Consider the following 19,392-nt stretch of genomic DNA (forward strand, 5'->3'; position numbering starts at 1 on the left):
CCCAAGTACAGCTTATTTTTTATTCTTTGCAAAGCATATCAAAGGAAGGAAGAACCTAGCCCTGCTCACTTTACGATTTAGGCAGAAATAAGATACGCCTTCATGGGAGTCTGACTTGGAAGATGATCCAGATTCAGAGATGTCTTGGAAAAATGCATCTGGGATGTCTTCGAAATTAGGAGTTATATCGACGGATCAAAGAAAACGCATAACTTCCTAGGGAAAATGTGTTTATTTAAATTAAAAAATACTGTGAAAATTACAAACTGTTAAATACAGAAGACAATTTTGTACAACTTAATAGAATAAGAAGGAAGTATATACATCACTTTTTAATAGGCGCAGATAGACTTGCACCAAACTTCAGGATTAAGCAATGGAAAATGTGACAACGCACATGTCCATCGCAGTAAAGTTTCAGAATTCAAGTGATTCCAGGCAAGGGGCCAAACTTAACTTGGCTTCTTTCACCTTAAACAGCCCCCTTTGGAGTAAATCCACACTCTGAATTTTAAAGTGAACGGAGGACCTTTTTTCCCCCAAACATAAATTTCCTCTAGCACTGTGTTAAGGCGAACTGATAAACCAGCTCCTACACTGTTAACCCTTCCATGGGAACAGTAGTTATTGCTGTCTCCAATCCAGGGAGAGCGTATTAAAAAAAAAAAAAATAGTTTTTGTTTTTACTAGAATTAAATTTGACCTTTTGGTGTGTTTCTCTTCTGCCTTGTCTTCAAGGGCCTAAAGCGTCTGCTGCAAAGCGACAGACCACAGGAATACAGGGAAACATTACCAAGCATTCCCGAGCATTTTCTCTTAGATGTCTCATTCCCTTAACTGGAGCGTTAATAGTCCACTCCCCAGACAGCCTGCAGAGTGAAATGTGGTATCTGCCTCTTTGATTCACTGCTGGGAAAGTGACAGCAGGGATTGGTTAGTGATTCACCCTGGATTTCCCAGCTACATGTGTTCTCCGTCTCCAACTGCCCCTTTAAGCAGATCCTTTTTCAGACTAACTGGCCAAGGGGGAAATATTTTGTCCAAACTTCCTCACACCAGGCCATGTAGGATTCATCGCAGAGTCTTAAAACCTAAAGACATCCTCCCAGCCCTCTGGGGATCTAGATCATCAGGAATCTCAGGAAGGCAGTAAGCCTCTGGATGACATGCCCAGGACCACACAGCAAATCAGATTCGGGGCTCAGTATTAAGAAACAGAGAACTTGGACCCCGGCTCTGCACAGTCTCACCGGAGTATGCCCTTCTAAGTCTCAGCTACGTGAAGAAATGCCATGCTGTGGAGGCCCACATTATATCCTCTCCCAGCTCAGAAAACTGGGCTGGGAAAAAAAAAAAGCAGCAGCGGAGCTAACGGTTTGGGTTTGTTCAACCTCACCATCACCCCTTCTGGAAAGATTGGGAAGCTTCCCTGCATGGCTGTTCGGAGTGCAGGTTAGATTCTGGGGAAGCCCTTCCAAGCAAAAAAGATGTCATGTCAGCATGTGATGCCGGATGGTCCCAGATCAGAGTTCAAAGCCACAGGTTAGACAAAGGGTCAAAATAGCAGATTCGTTTTATAATCCCAGCCAACGTTAACAGGTTTAAAAATTGCCTGTTTTTTCCTTACAGAATGCAAATGGACCAGATTCAGATCTCCAGCTCCCTCCCATCAAAAGTCCTCCATCAAATATCCCCCCTCTAACCCAAAAGACCTCTAAAAGAAGCTCTGTAACCCCAGGGGGAACTAAAGCCACAGGTTCGTATTAGAGGTACTTACAGCCAATCAGATGTAGAAGAACAAAGCTCTAGGCAAATTGTCAAATGGAAACTAGTCCCTCAGGATGCCCTAGGCATTTGGCAGCCCTGGGAGTGGGCAGATGTTGCAGGTGTTACCCAGGGCATCCCGTGAGGAGACAACCGCAAGCACATCGACCTGCCGAATTCTGCACAGGAACCCCGACCCCCAGATCCCAAGGAAAGGTACACACTGCACATCTTCAGGGCTGTTTCAGCGGCACGTCCACACCACAGGCGCGTCGTGGACTGCGGGCTGCTGCTGGCTCCGCCTGAGACTTGTCCCCCACCCCCCACCCCCATTCAGGGGCTTGCCGAGGGTCTCCTGAAAGCGGCAGTTGCCCTGCAAAGGTGAAACCAGACGCAAAAAGTGCCCTTCCTCGCTTTAAGGGTGCTGGCTGATGGGGCCTCCTCCAGAGGTCCTGGGGGTGCTAGGAGTTCTGGTGGATGTTCTCCGAGGAGCCTTCGCTGCTTTCGTTGAGGGGCGTCTCCGAAGTCTCCTCCAGCTCGTCGTCCGCCGCCTCCTCCTGGATGGTGAGGTGCACGTCGGGCGAGGAGGACTCGGAACTCACGCTGTCTCCTTCCACGGAGCAGAGGGTGCAGGACAGGGCGGGCGCCACGCTCTCCTGCAGCACGTTCAGCACCATGGGCACCTGCACCGACCTCAGGCCGGACGCGGTGGGCAGCGGCTTCATGGCCTCCCCCCAGAGCCTCTCTTCGTCTTTGTACAGCAGCAGGAGGCTGGATTTCTTCTCCCGCCTCTTGGATTTCACGTAGCCCAGCATGATTCCAATCAAGAAAATGCCGTAGAAGGACATGACCACCAGAACGTAGAAGTATTCGTTGCCGTTGCCGCTGCCGCTGCCCGGCACATGGGACTCGAGGGGGCCGCTGGGGGCTGCGGTGCTAGCATGCGTGCTGTTCAGAGGCTCCATCTTCAGCATTGAAGCTCTGCTCACACAGCCAGGGTCTGGGGAGAAATGTGCAGGTTAGAACTCTCCCACGGGGCGGCCACAGTGCAGGGAGGAAGGAGGGCGAGCACGAGATTTGTGGAACTGCAATATCAAAAAAGCGTAAAGCTGCGTGGAGAAATAGCTGCAAGAGGTCCCACCAAACAGTTAACAGGGGTCAGCTGTGAGGAGCTGGGGTGCATGGGGACACGGGGAGGTGGGAGGGAATGAGAGGAAGACTTTTATTTTTCGTGTATACATGTCCATCATATTTTTATTTCATAAAGGGAGCATGTAAAAAGCTTCGCTTTTATCATTTTAAAAGAAAAAGAATCAGTGTAAGACAAGGGTGCATAGAGAAAAGAAATAACATCTTAATCACGGGGAAACTTTTTGAACTGATTGAGCAGAAAAAAAAGTTTGCATTTTGCTTTCAAACGTAAAACTATTTTTAATTCAGGACAAAATTTCCTTAGGAAAAAAAGAAAGGAAAAGAAAACTGCATCTACAAATTGCTAGAAATATCCTTTCGTTATGTTTCCGAAGCAAAGCAGCGTTGCTAACTTACCAAGGGCTGGCAAATTTGTCCCAAGTCCTGAATTCCTAGATCGTCAAGTCCAAGAGACTTCTTGCTCCGTGTGCGGCTCGGCGCTCTGACAGTTCCGCTGCCGCCCTTGGGATATACAGTCAAGAAATACATCGTCACGTGTTCAGGGAGGAAAATTTACAACAGAGGTTGGTCGTGGCAGAGTGAACAGTGAACTCACAGCACGGCAGTTCAACTCACTGAACTTTGCAGCTGTGAACAGAAAAAGACTGGGAAGCAGAAACAGCTTCCCACCCTGCCAGCACCCAGCCAAAGTTTTCAGGTGGCCATGAAAAAGGAGAAAGCAATGTGCCCAGCTGGAACTGTTCCCCCAAAGTCCACTCTCATTGAAAATTAGATCACGCTTCATCTCCCTCTTGGGGAATAACCATGATGTCTCTCAAGGTTTTCAAAGACAGACAAATACCATAATCTAGATAAAAGATAGTCGCAAGCAAGCGCAGGGTTTACTGTCAGGGAACCAGGGCTTAAGTTTCAGCTCTTCCGCTGACTATGCAAATGTAATAAATCTTCACTGAACCTTTCCTTACCTCAGGTTCCTGATCTGTGCAACTGTTGGACGTAGGGGGCTTCAAAATGTAGAATTATATGAACTGTGCGAGCTTTTGAGTCCCTGTCAGCTTAATCATTCTAAGATTTAAGGCTGGTGAGTGTGGGTTAGCCCTTTAAAAACACAGAGATATTCTACCTGTCTTCTGCATCGTTATCTCCTAACGCTCATAAATCTATTTTGTTAACAATAATAGATATATATCTTCCAGATGCTTTCCAATAGTCTGTGTGAAGTGGAAACAGGTTACAGCGCAAGATACTGTAGGCAAATTTTTCTCCAGTTCTACGACGCGTAACTGCTCCTCCGGGGCATCACACAGAGACATTCACACATCTCTTTGCTGTCAGGGGAGGAGCAGGGATTCTTCTGGTGAAGCAACTGAGCACAGTTCAAGCTTTTAAAACCTAGCAGACCCTGTGTTAAAATGGTCACAGAGATCAAAATTGGTGAAGGGAGGGCTCCACTGGTGGCGCAGTGGTTGAGAGTCCGCCTGCCGATGCGGGGGACGCGGGTTCGTGCCCCGGTCCGGGAAGATCCCACGTGCCGCGGAGCGGCTGGGCCCGTGAGCCATGGCCGCTGAGCCTGCGCGTCCGGAGCCTGTGCTCCGCAACGGGAGAGGCCCCAACAGTGAGAGGCCCGCGTACCGGAAAAAAAAAAAAAAAAAAAAATTGGCGAAGGGATTGAAGACTTTGGTGTCAGTCCATCTGCTGCCCGGGATGCTTATTCTGAGAAGCTTTCATCCTAAATTGAAGTGAAGCAGGAAGAATGCTCTGCCCCCAGTTGCCTGTGGCCTGTGAATTGCAGCCAGACTCTCTTGGGGAATCTACTCTAGGGAAGACATCTCCTGTGGTCCTGCTGTTGTTAAATTGAAGCTGAAGGGAAACATGGTACCATCCCTCTGCTCCATCAGGCACATACACAGCCCAAGCATGGGGACTTCCACTGCTGCTTCATGAACCCACTGGGGTAGTGCCTGGCTCTAATTCTATTTGGACACCTGTGGAAAAAGCAGTATGAGGAGTGCACGTTGCTGTTTTCCCCACTGGTCTACTCACCTTGTGGTTTGGGCGGTGCTGGCCCATAGTCCCCAGCTGGCTATCAGGTATCGACAGCTGACCATTCCAACTCCAAGATCATCCATACACTGGAACTTTGCTCACACCAGTAAAGACATCCCCAGAGTTACATCTACTTAAAAAGCTCCACAGCTACCTTGGTCAAGGTAGACATGGCCTTTTCAACCTGTACTTATTGTAAGTACCTGAAGGCTTTCTTCTTCAGCTATGCCTACAGTGGTTTGCCAGGGACACCAGAACAAGAGAGACCCATGAGAGTAATGCCTGTTGATCGTGTAGTGTTGATTATGTACCCTGGGATGTATGAGATTAAAAATCACCCAAGGATGGTCAAACATTGCAATTTGGAAGCTTTGAAGAGGGAGAGAGGAGGTGGGAAAGGGGTTACCAGACCTAAGGAACAAGGAAGTACAAAGCCTGGTGCCAAGGAGCCAAACAGAGGCTGAAGTTTCAAATAAGATAAATCTTCAAAACCAAGCCAACGGTCCCAACATGGTAAAACCAAGAAAAGACATGGATGCATCTAGAATGGCATCCAAAGGATAAAGCAATACAGGGACATAGGAAGAACGCAATCCATGGCAGGTGTCACGGAGGGAACAGCCCCAATGAAACTCTGCTGGAGGCCTGCTTGGTGTCCCTGCTGCCTCTGGGACCTCGTGCTGACTCCTACATATGTTTCTCTTACAGTTAAGTGAAATGATGCAAGTTAAGCACTTAGCACCGTATCTGGAAGAATGTGTATGCTCAGTCTATGCTATTTGTTGTCATTGTTGACAGTGTCCTGTTGTTACCAAGGGCTTCAGTTTGCTTCCTGATTGGACATGTGCCTGTCTTCATATTTTTCATTGTTGCTCTTTTCTCTCCCACCAAGGACGGAATTTAAGATGTAAGGCTTGCAGCCTCACAACACGAAGCTCAGTCTTCTCTCCAGCCCTCACTCATAAAAATATTATGAGAATTATGGCAGTGAATAATGACATAAATAGTCAGGGAGGAAAGAAAAGCATCTAGAAAGTGCACTCTATCAGGGCAAGGATGGGGACACACAAGAATTATTGATTACATCTACTTTATACCATAGTATCAAGAGACAGCAATGTTAAAGAAATAAATCCTTTCTACAAATATTTTCTCCTAGTCTGTGGCTTCCCATTTTCTTAGCAGTGTCTTTTTGAAGAGCAAACATTTCTTGTTACTGATAAGTCCAACTTATCAAAATTTTTCTGATTTGTGTTTTTTGTATGCTAAAAAAATATTGTATAAACCAAGGTCACAAAGATTTTCTCCTTGAAGTTTTATAGCTTTAGCTCTTACATTTAGGTTCACAATCCATTTCAAGTTAATTTTTGTATATAATGCAAGGTATGTGTCAAAGTTTATTTTCTTTTTTTATAAGGGTGTCCAATTGTTCCAGCACCATTGGTTGAAAAGACTACCCTTTTTCCCATTGAATTATCTTGGAACATTGTCAAAAATCAGTTAACCATTTAATTGGTCCACTTCTGAACTCTTTAATCTGTTCTGTGGATCTATCTATCTATCCTTGCATCAGTATCATGCTCCTTTGATAAATCCATTTTGAACTGGGGTTTTTCATGAGTCTAAAATATGCTGCGGTCCATCCCCAGCTAAGTGTCTATTGTGAACCAGGCATTGGGAGAGGCTTTGCTTACTTCAACCCTGTGTGGTAAGTATCACCATAACTATTCCATAAATAAGGAAACTGAAGGTTAGAGAGACTAAGTAAATTGCTCAAGACCACCTCATTAGTAGTAGAGTTAGGATTTGACCACAGGTCTGTATAATTCCAGAACCCATTCTCTTTCCACTACCCTTTGCCTCACTCAGTGGGAACCAGGAAAGGAACTGAGAAAGAGTAGAAGATAAAAGATGATGGGACTTCCCTGGTGGCACAGTGGTTGGGAGTCCACCTGCTGATGCAGGGGACATGGGTTCGTGCCCCGGTCCGGGAAGATCCCACATGCTGTGGAGCGGCTGGGCCTGTGAGCCATGGCTGCTGAGCCTGCGCGTCCGGAGCCTGTGCTCCGCAACGGGAGAGGCCACAACAGTGAAAGGCCTGCGTACCACAAAAAAAAAAAAAATAGCATGGATTTGGAAGAAACACTTTATCACTGCATGTTTGCATTTATGTTTGAGTATCTGACCATCTAGGGATTCACTTTTTTAAAAGTTTTATGAAGACTCAAAAGAAGTTTAAAAAATATTCATCTTTTTTTTTTTTTAATTTTAATTTTATTTTTTTTTTGCCGCTCCGCGGCATGTGGGATCTTCCCGGACGGGGGCACGAACCCGTGTCCTCTGCAACAGCAGGCGGACTCTCAACCACTGCACCACCAGGGAAGCCCCATGCTATCTTAATTGTTGGAGGCTACACCAACCTTAATATATTCTGGAAGTTATCAGTGAGCTAGTAATAACTTTATCCTATATCCATATTTTCTATAATGAAACAATTTCCCTTTTGCTTATATATACAAATGATTTCTAGTCTTGTTTTGATTTTTTTCCCCAACTTTATCGTGACACACAACTTTCTCCAGAGCTTTAAGTTTTTAAATTTCCTGGTAACGTCATTTTCACCCGACGACCCAAGGGTCCCTGACCACACATCTCTGAAATTATGTTAGCAGCTTCTGTGACTAAACAAACTCCGTGCTGGGATAATAGTGCGGTGGTGAATCTCATCAGATTAAACGTACATCTGGAGTCCAGAGATCTGACCCAGCTCAGCCCCACCCATGCTACGTGACTGGCTCAGTTGCATAATTTCTCTGTGTTTCAGTTTTAGCCCCCTCATGCATGTCAAGAGTAGGAAAATTAATTGTCTCAAGATACTCAAAAATGTCCCATAATCCATGAGGCCATCCCTGTCCTGAGGAGACAGTAAGGAACAGAACAGAACAAGATGTGGGATAACCAGGCTGCAGAGCTGGTAGAGTGTTAAAAAATGAAACCCTCAATGCCCACCCTAATTTTGTTTTTCCCAGAAACACTTTCTGAAAAACTGTGTCTGGGAACTCTTGCAGTGGTCATTCCTCCTAATGCCCTGAGTCACCCTCCCTAGACACATACATTTTAGCATTTCTATCACTTGGAGTAAAACAGGACTGGGTATCTTATAGTGTTTAAGAAGACCTCCAGTCCCTCCTATAATACCAGCTATGTCTCAGGGGGACGTGGCTGCAGGCAGATCCTACTTGGACATCACCCAAAAGAGATTAGGATGAAAGAACGCAGAATGCCTGAAATTAAAGAGATCCCTTCCTGGTAAGTTTGCCATTAACTTGCCTTTGCTATTTATTATTCAGACGATTTTTCACCTGGTATTTATTTAACAAATACTTGCGTAGTGCCTAAAATGTCTCAGAAACTGCTCTAAGCACTTTACAAATTTTATCTTATTTAATCGTCCTAAACTTTCTAGGAGACAGGCTTTATCATCGTCCATTTTATACAGATCAGGAAACTGAGGCACAGAGTGGATAGAGTAGGCTGCCCAACATCACACAGCTAGTACATGTCAGAGCTGGCATCGGAAGCCAGGGCTGAGACTTTGAACCCAGAGTCTTTGGTTCTAACACCTATACCATGCGGTCTCTTCTAGTTATTGAGTTTTTGCCCTATGCAACGGAACTGTAGTAGGTGAGAGAAAAGAGAGAGACAGACAGAGAGTCTAAGTGTTCCCTACAGCCTACAACCTGCTGGACACAGAGGACTGGGCTCATTTCCACACCTGGGAAAACAAGAAGGGGACTATGGCCCCAGCTCTGGAGAGAGGTTCCTGAGTTAGGGAAGCCCATGCTTCCAGAGTTTGTCAGAAAAAAGATATGGGAGGGTTTCGGATAGGCCAGATGTGTGCCACACAGAAGGGAGCACACAGACCTGGGATACGGCCAGCTCTTGTCCAAGACGACAGCCCAGAGGCTAAGAAAGGAGATGCATTCCCCACAACCAAAGGAAGTGCCTGGAATGGGGTCAGAGGTCACAGTCCTGTCCACCAATGGCACCCAGTCTACCCAAGGCCCAAGGGGTAAGGGGGAACATAGAAGGGGGAGGGGATGTAGCAAAAGAAACTTTAACTTTAAATGAACTTGAGGATTTTTGACCATGATGTGGGAATGAACATTTTAATTACTGAACTGAGGCTGTTTGGGGAAACTAGGGGCAGCCAGGGGATTTTTATTACCTAAGAGAGACCAGAAAAGTTGTGGGATCTGCACCCAGATTTCCATCACAGGGCAGGGGAGGAGCTGGCCCTAGAGAAGGAGTCTGAAGAAGCTGTGGGACTCAACATAAAGGCTTGCTTTACGATGACACCCCGCAAGTCCTGCTTGTTTATCACAAGAATATGTGTGCAAAATGCTTGGATCTGTGCCTAGAACTAGCAAGAGTTCATTTATCATAAATATTAAAGAACATTAGAAAAATGCAGAAAGACAATATTTGGGGCACTCCATGGCATTATCCATCTTAAATTTAAGTTGAAGAACCATAAGTGGTTGTTCACTATTTTATTCCCGGCACCTAGAAGGGTACTTGGCCCACAGTAGACCTTCTAGAAATATTTGTTGAATGAATAACAGAAAGAAGGTGCTAAGTACTCTTCACAGACTTTCTCATTTAAATTTCACAAGAGCCCACCCAATAGGGCTACCATGAGCAGAATTTTATAAATGTGGAGACCTATTGAAATCTCGCCAGACACGTACTCCATTTCTGGGACACACACTACTCAGGGGCTGTGGGTCACTTCCTCTGACCACAGCTAATAAAGAGGTCAGGACCAGCTTCAGAGCATGATGGAAAAAGTGTGCTAATAAAGGGCTTCAGGGATTTCAGCTGAGGAGGGCAAAGCTGACTCTCTTTAAAAGAAAGGTTTTGAAGCCCTTAAAAGATTTTCTTACACCTTCCAAGTACCAGATTATCAGATGATACCACAGAATCCAATAAAAACTGAGAGATGGACTCTAGTTAATAATACAGTACTGTATACTTAAAAGTGGTTGAGAGTAGATCTTAAGCATTTTCACCACACACGCACAAAGTTAACTATGTTACCTATGCGAGGTGATAGATGTGTTAATTACCTTGCTCTTGGAAATCATTCAAATTATATGTGTATCGAAGTATCACCTTGTACGCTTTAAATGTATACAATTATATTTGTCAATTATTCCTCAGTAAAGTTTAAAAAATAAAATTAAGAGACGAAGCTGGAGTCCAAAGCACCGGGCAGCCCAAGGCCAACAGGCCATGAAGAGCTACAGCCATGGCTGTACAAGCAGTCAGGGTCCACCCTGCTCATGAAGGAAGGCTCACCCAGCAATGTCAGGCAGGCAGGCTTTGCCTATCTGGTCACAGCTGGAACCCAAAGATACCAAAGTCAGCTCTTCACACACGGTAGCAATTGGAAAGAGTGGCACACGGCTTCCCACAAGCGACCCAGGAGAAAGAAGACCTGGACGCTGGATGGCTGAGAGAGAAGCATTCCTTCTGAGCTCAAAAAAAGACTTCACTCCTGCCCATAAGCAGGAAGCAGTGTCCGAAAAGATTATCCCTGCTGAATAGTGAGCATAAGGATAGGAGAATGTAGCCCCAGCCTGCCAGGGGAGTCCTGGGGAGTGAGGAAGTCACATGATAAATTGGGTAGACTCAGAGCTAGATGTCTCAGATTAATATTCCCAGAAATTTCAGCCAAACCCATGTCATGGTCCTGGCCCCATGCTCCGCTACGCATAACCTCGATTCATGATATATTCACTTGGCCTATAACTGTTCATTTATTCATTCGCTGATTCGTTTAGTCAAATAAATACATATGGCCTGCAACCTTAACTAATACATATTTCATAAAATTAAAGGATCAAAACAACAAAAAAAAAGTGATTGATTGCAAAGAAATAAGTCAAAATAAAAATTAGTGATGCACAACAGCGGCTGGCGTTGGGGCTTTGTCAGGTCCTAAGTTCCCGGCTGAATAATGCTGGCTTCCTCTTTGAACAAGACCGAACAGTTGTCTACAATGAATCACACTCCAGCTCCCAGCAGCGCAGACGCAGGGCTGGGATCTCAGAGTGCTGGATCACCATGGCGCTCCTTAGACTCCAGCGATTGCCTAGCGTGAGAGCAGTAGGGCTCATTAGCCCTGCTACGACAGTATGACTAGCAACACAAGCCCAACCTCCAGAAGGCCAGGCCCTTGAGGCAAGTCTCCTGGGAAAGGAACTCTTCTTTTTTTTCTATAAGAAAAAAATATCTGAGGATCATTTGAAACTGTACTCTATGCCTTCACTTTTATTTCTGGTGTAAAGAGTCAAGTTTTTCCTCTGGAGTAGGAGGGCAAATTTTAGCTCTTTCATCAGTCTAAGAAAAGGTTGGTTAGATTATCCAAGCCACCTAGGCATACAAAGAAAAATAATAATCACCGTAGCAGCAAAGAATGGGTAGAAGAGCAACAAAGTGTTTAGAAACACAGATTCCAGAATCAGATGCCTGCACTTGAGTCCCACTTTCTGCTACTCACCAGCTGTGTGGCCCTAGGCAATTTATTTAACCCATCTGTGCCTTGATTAAGGTTGTAAGGACTAAATTAGATCATGTATAAGCACGTTGCACGTTGTCTGGCACCTACTAAGCACTCCATAACTTAGCTATTACTATTAGTCCTGACCAGGGCAGGGCAATGTGCCTAACATTTTTAATTGAGATATCATTTGCACACCATAACATTCACCATTTTAAAGTGTACAATTCAGTGGTTTTTAACTTATTCATAATGTTCTGCAACCATCACCACGATCTAATCCCAGAACATTTTCATCCTTCCAAAAACAAACCCTACACCCAATACCAGTCACCTCATTCCCACTCCCCACAACCACCAGTCGTCTTTCTGTCTCTATGAATTTGCCTATTCTGAACATTTCCTAGAAATAGAATCACACAATATGTGGTTCTTTGTGACTGACTTCTTTCACTCAGCATAATGTCTTCAAGGTTCATCCATGTCATAACATGTATCAGTACTTCCTTCTTTTTACGGCTGAATAATATTCCATTGTATGGACATACCACATTTTGTTTATGCGTTCATGGATATTTGGGTGGTTTCCACTTTATGTCTATTGTGAATAATGTTGCTCTAAATATTTATGTATAGGTTTTTGTTTGAACATATGTTTTCAGTTCTTTGGGGTATATACCTAGGAGTGGAATTGCTGGATCATATAGGAATTCTAAGTTCAATTTTTCAAAGTACCGCCAAACTGTTTTCCACAGAGGCTACACAACTTTACATTCTTAACAACAATTTTTGAGAGTTCCGGTTGATTTACATCCTCATCAACACTTGTTATTTTTCTGTATTTGATTATAACTGTCCTAGTGGTTATGAAGTAGTTTCTAATTGTGGTTTTGATATGCATTTCCCTAATGACTAGAGATATTTAGCATCTTTTTATATGCTTATTGGCCATTTATGTATCTTCTTTGAGAAATGTCCATTCAAGTCTTTTGCCCATTTTTTTTTAATTGGGTTCTTTGTCTTTTTATTGCTGTGTTGTAAGAATGCTTTATACATTCTGGATAATAAAACCTTATCAGATATATGGTTTGCAAACATTTTCTCCCATTCTGTGAGTTGCCTTTTCATATTCTCGTTAGTGCCTTTCATGCACAAAAGTTTTTAATTTTGATGAAGTCCAGTTAATCTCTTTTTCCTTTTGTTGCCTGTGTTTTTGGTATCATATCTAAGAAATTGCTGTCCTGTCCAAGGTCAAAAAGATTTACACCTGTATTTCCTTCCAAAATTTTATAGTTTTAGCTCTTACATTTAGTTCCTTGATTCATTTTTTATTTAATTTTTGTATATGGTGTATATGGTGTATATGGTGTAATTTTTGTATACCTTCAAACATGAATTTGAAGGTAGAGGTTCAAATTCATGTTTTTGCATTTAAATATCCAGTTGTCCAAACACCATTTGTTGAAAAGACTATTCCTTCCCCCAATGAATGGGCTTGGTACCCTTGTGGAAAATCAATTGACCATAAGTGTATGAGTTTAATTTGGGGCTCTCAATTCCATTCCATTCCACTGATCTTATATATCTAGCCTAATGCCAGTACCATATTGTTTTGAATTCTGTACCTTTTGTAGTAAGATTTGAAATCAGGAAGTGTAAGTCTTCCAATTTTGTTACTCTTTCTTACAATTGTTTTGGCTATTCTGGGTGCCTTGTAGTTTCATATGAATTTTAGAGGATCAGCTTGTCTATGTCTGAAAAAAAAGACAGTTGGAATTGTGATAGTGATTTTATTGAACCCATAGGTCAATTTGGGGAGTACTGCCATCTTAACAATATCAAGTCTTCCAATCTATGAACAGAGGATGACTTTCCATTTATTTAGCTCTTCTTTGATTTCTTACAACAAGCTTCACAGTTTTCAGTGAAGAAGCTTTGCACTTCATTTGGTAAATTTATTACTAAATATTTTATTCTTTTTGCTGCTATGGTAAATGGAATTGATTTTTTCATTTTATTTTCAGATTGTTCGTTACTAGAGTATAGAAATACAATCAATTTTACATATAGTTTTTATATCCTGCACCCATGTTGAATTTGTTTATTAGTTCTAACAAGTTTTTTAGTGAATTTCTTAAATATCTCTCTATATACAATGATGTCATCTGCAGATAGAGATCTCTTTACTTCCTCCTTTTCAATCTGGATGATCTTTATTTCCTTCCCTTGTCTACATGTTTGGGACTTTTTGTTTGTTTACTGAACTCTCTGGATTAACTCTGTACCATCTGTATCCTTTGTCATGTGTGGCCACTGAAGTCTCTACTCAGTTGGTTTAGTGGTTAGCTAGTGACTGGACAGAGATTTATCTTACTTAAACTCCTAGAACCAATAGATTTCCTATTCTTTACCATAGGGTTCTGTGTGCATGTTGGGGCACACATTCAACACTTAGCAGGCAATTTACAACTCTGCCTTGGCCTTCACTTCCCACTTGCACAGAGCCTCGCAGTCAGCCAGAGGTGAGAGTTTAGGGCCTATTTAAGAGTTTCCTGAGCAGGCCCCTCCCCCTATGCGTGTGATTTTCTAGATTCCCAGGAAGAGGTCAGAGCTTTTCAAAGCCCCTGTGAATAGCTCATTCCTCAGTGTTTTTTTTTTAAGTTTTTATTTCTGTTTTTTGGAGGGGGGTTTGTAAGTTTATTATTTGCCCCAAACATTATTCACTGCCTGAGGCAGTCACAAAGTTAATCAATTGTCTCTAATGGTTTCAACAAGTTCTTCTGGATAAAAAGCTTTCCTCACTGGATAAGTTCTAAGTTAAGAAACTAAAGACAGCCTTGCAAATAGTGTCTCCCATGAAACAAACAGAAAGGTAAAATAATGACAATTCTCTAGAAATGAGGCTTTGAAGGAGCTCCCATCCCTCTCCGCTCCCTCTGGTGGCTGCCAGACTACTAGATTTCAGTGCGATTTCATTTTCAGGCTGTTAATTTTTTTTAATAGATTTATTTTTTTGGATATAGACCATTTTTAAAGTCTTAATTGAATTTGTTACAACACTGTTTCTGTTTTATGTTTTGGTTTTTTGGCCCCGAGGCATGTGGGATCCTAGCTCCCCAACCAGGGATCGAACCCACACCCCCTTTATTGGAAGTCTTAACCACGGGACCACCAGGGAAGTCCCTAGGCTGTCAATTTTTAAGGCTACTGTACAACTGAAGAAGAAGATGGGAATAAGGCAACTTAAAACACCATAAAGCTTGCTGTTCGTACTGAGATTCAGCCATCTTTCTTGACCATACACTTCCCAGATTGCTGCAAGACTTTGGCTAGTTTCCAGAGTTCTGAAAAAGTCAATTCTGACCACAGTGCCAGATTTCTTGTGGCTTTTGTGGAGGAGAGAATCTTCAGAGGCCCTTACTCTGCAATTTTCAATACATCTCTTCTGCCTAGCATTATGTATGCAGTATAGCATTGTGGTCAGAGCTTGGGATCTGCCAGCCAGACTGCCTGGGTTCAGATCTCATCTCTACCAGTTGCTAGCTGTGTCACCTTGCTAGGTCAAGTTCCTCAAATTCTCTGTTGAGAACTACCTCAATTTCCTTCTCCAGGAAGTAGAGATATAAGAATAGTATCTACTGCATAGGATTGTCATAAGGGATTAAGAGTTAACACGTGAAGAAAATCTAGTACAGTGCCTGGCATGTAGTAACTACTTAATAAATATCAGTATTATTGACACTGCTGTTATTATTATCTCATTCCTCAACGCACTGCTAGGGGAAGTGCTGTCACTCTATCCTTTGACAAATGAAGAAAGGGGAGCAGAAAGAGGTTAAGGAGCTTGCCAGGGGTCATGTAGCTAGTAGTCCCCACTGTGCTGCTACAAACCAAGGTGCACGGTGATCCCCAAGTTTATGTCTTCATATGCCACTGACCAGCCATAAAAGGAGTCAGGGTCTGGTGGCAAATATAATGAAGACTGAGCTCCACAGCTGTGAACACTATGATGCCCCAAGGCTGGAGGCTCCCATTGCACCTTTCTTTTCTCAGTACAGAGGGTCCCCAAGCTATAAAAGTTCAACTATAATTTTTCAGCTTTACAATGGTGTGAAAGTAATATACATCCAGTAGGAACCAGACTTTAAATTCTGAATTTTGATCTGTTTCCCGGGGCTAGCAAATATATGGCAAGATACTCTCTCCTGAGGCTGGGCAGTGGCAGCTAGCCACAGTTCCCAGTCAGCCAAGCAAGCATGAGAGGTAAAAAGGAATACCTCCTTAGCTCCTAACCCATCAGGGACCCAAATGCCTTTAGAGCATGGGCAGCTAGAAAACCTAGTGGGAATGGTCCAGGGGTCCTGCTGGGGCTGGCAAGGGCTGGGATGCTTCTGATATTCAGTCACCCGCAAGGAGTGTGGCCCAGTCCAGCAAGAAATGAAAAAGAAAAAACAGTTGGGAGGATATTGCTCTACTCCTGGGAAGAAGACTTCAGCGGCATCAGTGAGAAGACAAAGGAGGAGCTGGACGTGAATGATTTGATGGGGTCGTGCCCCAGACAGATCAAACTGTGCTTTGCTTTTTTTTCTTCTTCTGAAATCATCTTCAGGGCACCGATGCTCACTTCCTTCCCACCACTTGTTCCGTTCAATCCCCTCAAGTGGGCAAGTGTAGCTATGAGAGCATCACCAGGGCATGGAAGGTAAGCACGCTGAAAGATGAGAGAGGACTAATGCATCCTAAACCTCTAAGTGTTTAGGCTTAGAGAAGATGGGCAGACCTTGGGAAACTGAGACCTCGGGAAACTAAGGGACCAGTGTCTGCATACCTGGCCTCCAGGGCACCCTCTCCTGCACTGGAGCCACGGGCAACATCTTAGGAGGACCAAGCCCCTGTGAAGAGCAGCGAAGAACATCCTGCCACGTTAGGGCTAACTTGAGGAACTTGAGGGGCACTGAGGGTGACCCCGCACCATAACAGCTCAGACACAGGCTGCCCTTTGCTTGAGGTGGAACACCGCTCTGCCATGCTTCCAGACCTCACTGGTACCTTGCAGGCCATCTAATGAGAGGGGTAATTGCCACCTGCACCTCAAAACTTTTTTCCAAATCACTCAGAGAGGCTTTGACAAACTACCCCCCAACCACCACTGTATACATGGAGCTGGGTGGTGTGTAGGTGTAGGAGGAATCACCCATCAGCCTACCTCGAAGCTGGGCTGGGGCACCTAGAGCACAGCAACAGGTGTGGAAAGACGGGAAGGAGGTAAAAGGAAACATGAAAGTTTGCTAAGCTGGGCAAAGACAGAAGTTGGAAGGAGAAGCTCATTTGGAAGAGAAAGGGTGTGTTCCCTGTGGGCGCAAGTGCAGGCTGTCTCGTGTTGTGCAGGAAGCTCTCAAATAGCAACATGCCTCTGAGCAACCATTTCCCAGCTCCCCGTACTGTTCACTCTGGACCACGGTCTCCATTCCCACATCGTCACCTGCTCTATACCTTCAAAGCCTAATTCAAGTGCCAGGACCTTGTACCACCCGCATAACCACACCGCCTCTTCCTTTAGCCTGAGACAGCTCCCCTCTCCGCTCTGCAAAGTGCTTTGCTTACGGCTGACTTATGGCTCTGCAGAGGGGCCTCTAACTATTTTGTGAAGCAAAATGTGTCTACCAGGCTACAAACGACTGACTGTAGGGGTGACATCTTATTCATGCTTGTTTCCCCCGTAGAACCCAGCCCAGGGCCCAATTATACTTACATCATATATTTATTGATCTAATCAATTACTCAGTATTTGACACCTTTCTGGACAAAGAGCTTCCTCACAACATGGCTGGTTGTCAAAACGTTCTTATACCAGCCCCAGACTCCAACTCTGTAGCCTCTGACCATTGTTTTTCCCCCTTGTGACTATCTTAGAATGCTTTCCTTCATCTTCAACATGATAGCCAACAAATATTTAAGTCAACATTCATCCCTTGCCCACCCCCACCAAAGCTCTCTTCCTCTTCTAAACTTACTCATAGTCTGAAAGGGGTCATAAGCTTGACTCAGTAACTAGATACTAGGAAGAAGAAAAAAAAAAGCAAAAACTGAGTTCAAAGACAGTGAATAACTTGGACTGGTTTGAGGTTTGGATGAGATCCAGCTCCCTGATTCCACGATTCATTCTCAGGGAAGAAAGACACAAGTCCTTGGAATGCTCAGAGGAAACAGTGGATTTCTGTCACCCCCTAAAAGAGCACCCAAGGAAGAACAGTTCTGTAACTGGACACAGCAGTCTGGTGATGCTTTCAGCTCCCCAGCGGTTGCGTGGAGCTTTTCTGCAGACCAATACTACCTTAGTGGAGCCATGGAGACCTAATGGAAGCGCATGTTTTACTAAACAGATGGAAGGGACCTTAGAGTTCATCTAATCCAGCCCTTCCCATTTGCAGGCAAGAAGACTGAGGCCCCCAAAAAAGAAATGAATTAAACAGTTCCAGATGTATCTTCAGAAATCTAAACCTCCAACATTACTAACTGGGCTCATGTCCAGCCCCCTGCAATTATAATTTCAGGCAAAAACAGAATGTCTCCTCCTTCACCTGCTCAGTGATACTTCACATCCTCACCAAAGTACAGAAACTCAAGACTAGCATTAAAAAATGCTTTAGGGCTTCCCTGGTGGCGCAGTGGTTGAGAGTCCGCCTGCCGATGCAGGGGACGCGGGTTCGTGCCCCGGTCCGGGAAGATCCCACGTGCCGCGGAGCGGCTGGGCCCATGAGCCATGGCCACTGAGCCTGCGCATCCGGAGCCTGTGCTCCGCAACGGGAGAGGCCACAGCAGTGAGAGGCCCGCGTACCGCCAAAAAAAAAAAAAAAGCTTTAAATGATGTCTTCAGCTCCATTGAAGCCTATAGGTAATACAAGTTGTTGTGATGTTCAAGTTCTTAGGTTGACATATAGCTTCATGAATGTTAATTATGTTCTTTTAATTTACAACATATCCACACATTATATATTTTAATAGGTATAAAATGTAATATGTTTAAAAGATCATAAAGGAAACACTGTGTGAGTGACTTCTATCAACATTCTTTCCTCCAAGAAAAGGGGAGAGAGGGAGACAGGAGAACACTTACAAGGGTTTTTCCCAGAAAAGAAGGACATTTTGAGAAGGCTGTTCAAACATTGTTTTTTTATGACCATACAATGTGCAAAATAGACATTACAGACCCCACTCCAGGGGTGAGTATATCTTTCGCAAATATTATTTAGTAGAATGTTTTTATACCTGACAGGTTAATGATGCGTTTCTAAGCCACATCAAAATATCGTGTATCCGTCATGGAGACCAGAACAAAAGGTGTTCTCATAGGTCAGCAATAAGCCAAAGGGCTTTTCCTGCTCTCTTTTGCCAGTACAGCATCTCACTGGGGGGACATGAGGGGAGAAATTTAAGAGAAGGACAGATGGAATAAAGTATGGCAGGAAGAAGCTGGAGAAAGAAAGTCTACCGGAAGAAAAAAAAGAAAACACATGGGATACTTCACAGCAGTTAAAACGAATACACTAGTGACACACACATCAACACGTAAATCTCAAAAATATAACACTAGACGTTGAAAGCAAATTGCAGAATGATACATACAATGTATCATCTATCTAAACTTTAAAAGCTTGTAAAACAATACTGTAAGTTGTTGGTGGATAAGAACATGACAGTAAAAGTATAAAAACTTGCACAGGAGTGGTGATCACCCAATCAGGCTGGTGGTTACTTCTGGGAAGGAGAAAGGAGAGAGGAAAGAAAGGAACATAGATTATAAAAGAGTATGAAGGTGACATCAGTTGACCTTGTATGGTTCTGCTTCTTAAGCTGGATGGTAA

At 43.9% G+C, this 19,392-nt stretch overlaps 1 protein-coding gene across 7 annotated transcripts in view; it reads right to left on the reverse strand.

Annotated features, from left to right (window-relative positions):
* Window positions 1-213: 213 nt before the first annotated feature.
* Window positions 214-19,392, reverse strand: part of KCNE4 (potassium voltage-gated channel subfamily E regulatory subunit 4) — a 77,700-nt gene continuing 58,521 nt past the window's right edge. For 6 of the 7 annotated variants that reach the window (XM_067740413.1, XM_067740412.1, XM_067740415.1 and 3 more), the window contains 2 exons: window positions 3,313-3,417; window positions 214-2,764 (listed from right to left, as the gene is read on the reverse strand). In XM_067740413.1, the coding sequence (XP_067596514.1) occupies window positions 2,226-2,738 (513 nt within the window). In that variant the 5' untranslated portion in view covers window positions 2,739-2,764; window positions 3,313-3,417 and the 3' untranslated portion in view covers window positions 214-2,225. Of the gene's footprint in view, window positions 2,850-3,312; window positions 3,418-19,392 lie in introns of all 7 variants that reach the window. The other variant, XM_067740414.1, reaches the window with a different exon arrangement.

Source organism: Pseudorca crassidens, chromosome 6, assembly GCF_039906515.1.
Source record: "Pseudorca crassidens isolate mPseCra1 chromosome 6, mPseCra1.hap1, whole genome shotgun sequence".
In the NCBI taxonomy this organism is placed as follows: domain Eukaryota; kingdom Metazoa; phylum Chordata; class Mammalia; order Artiodactyla; family Delphinidae; genus Pseudorca; species Pseudorca crassidens.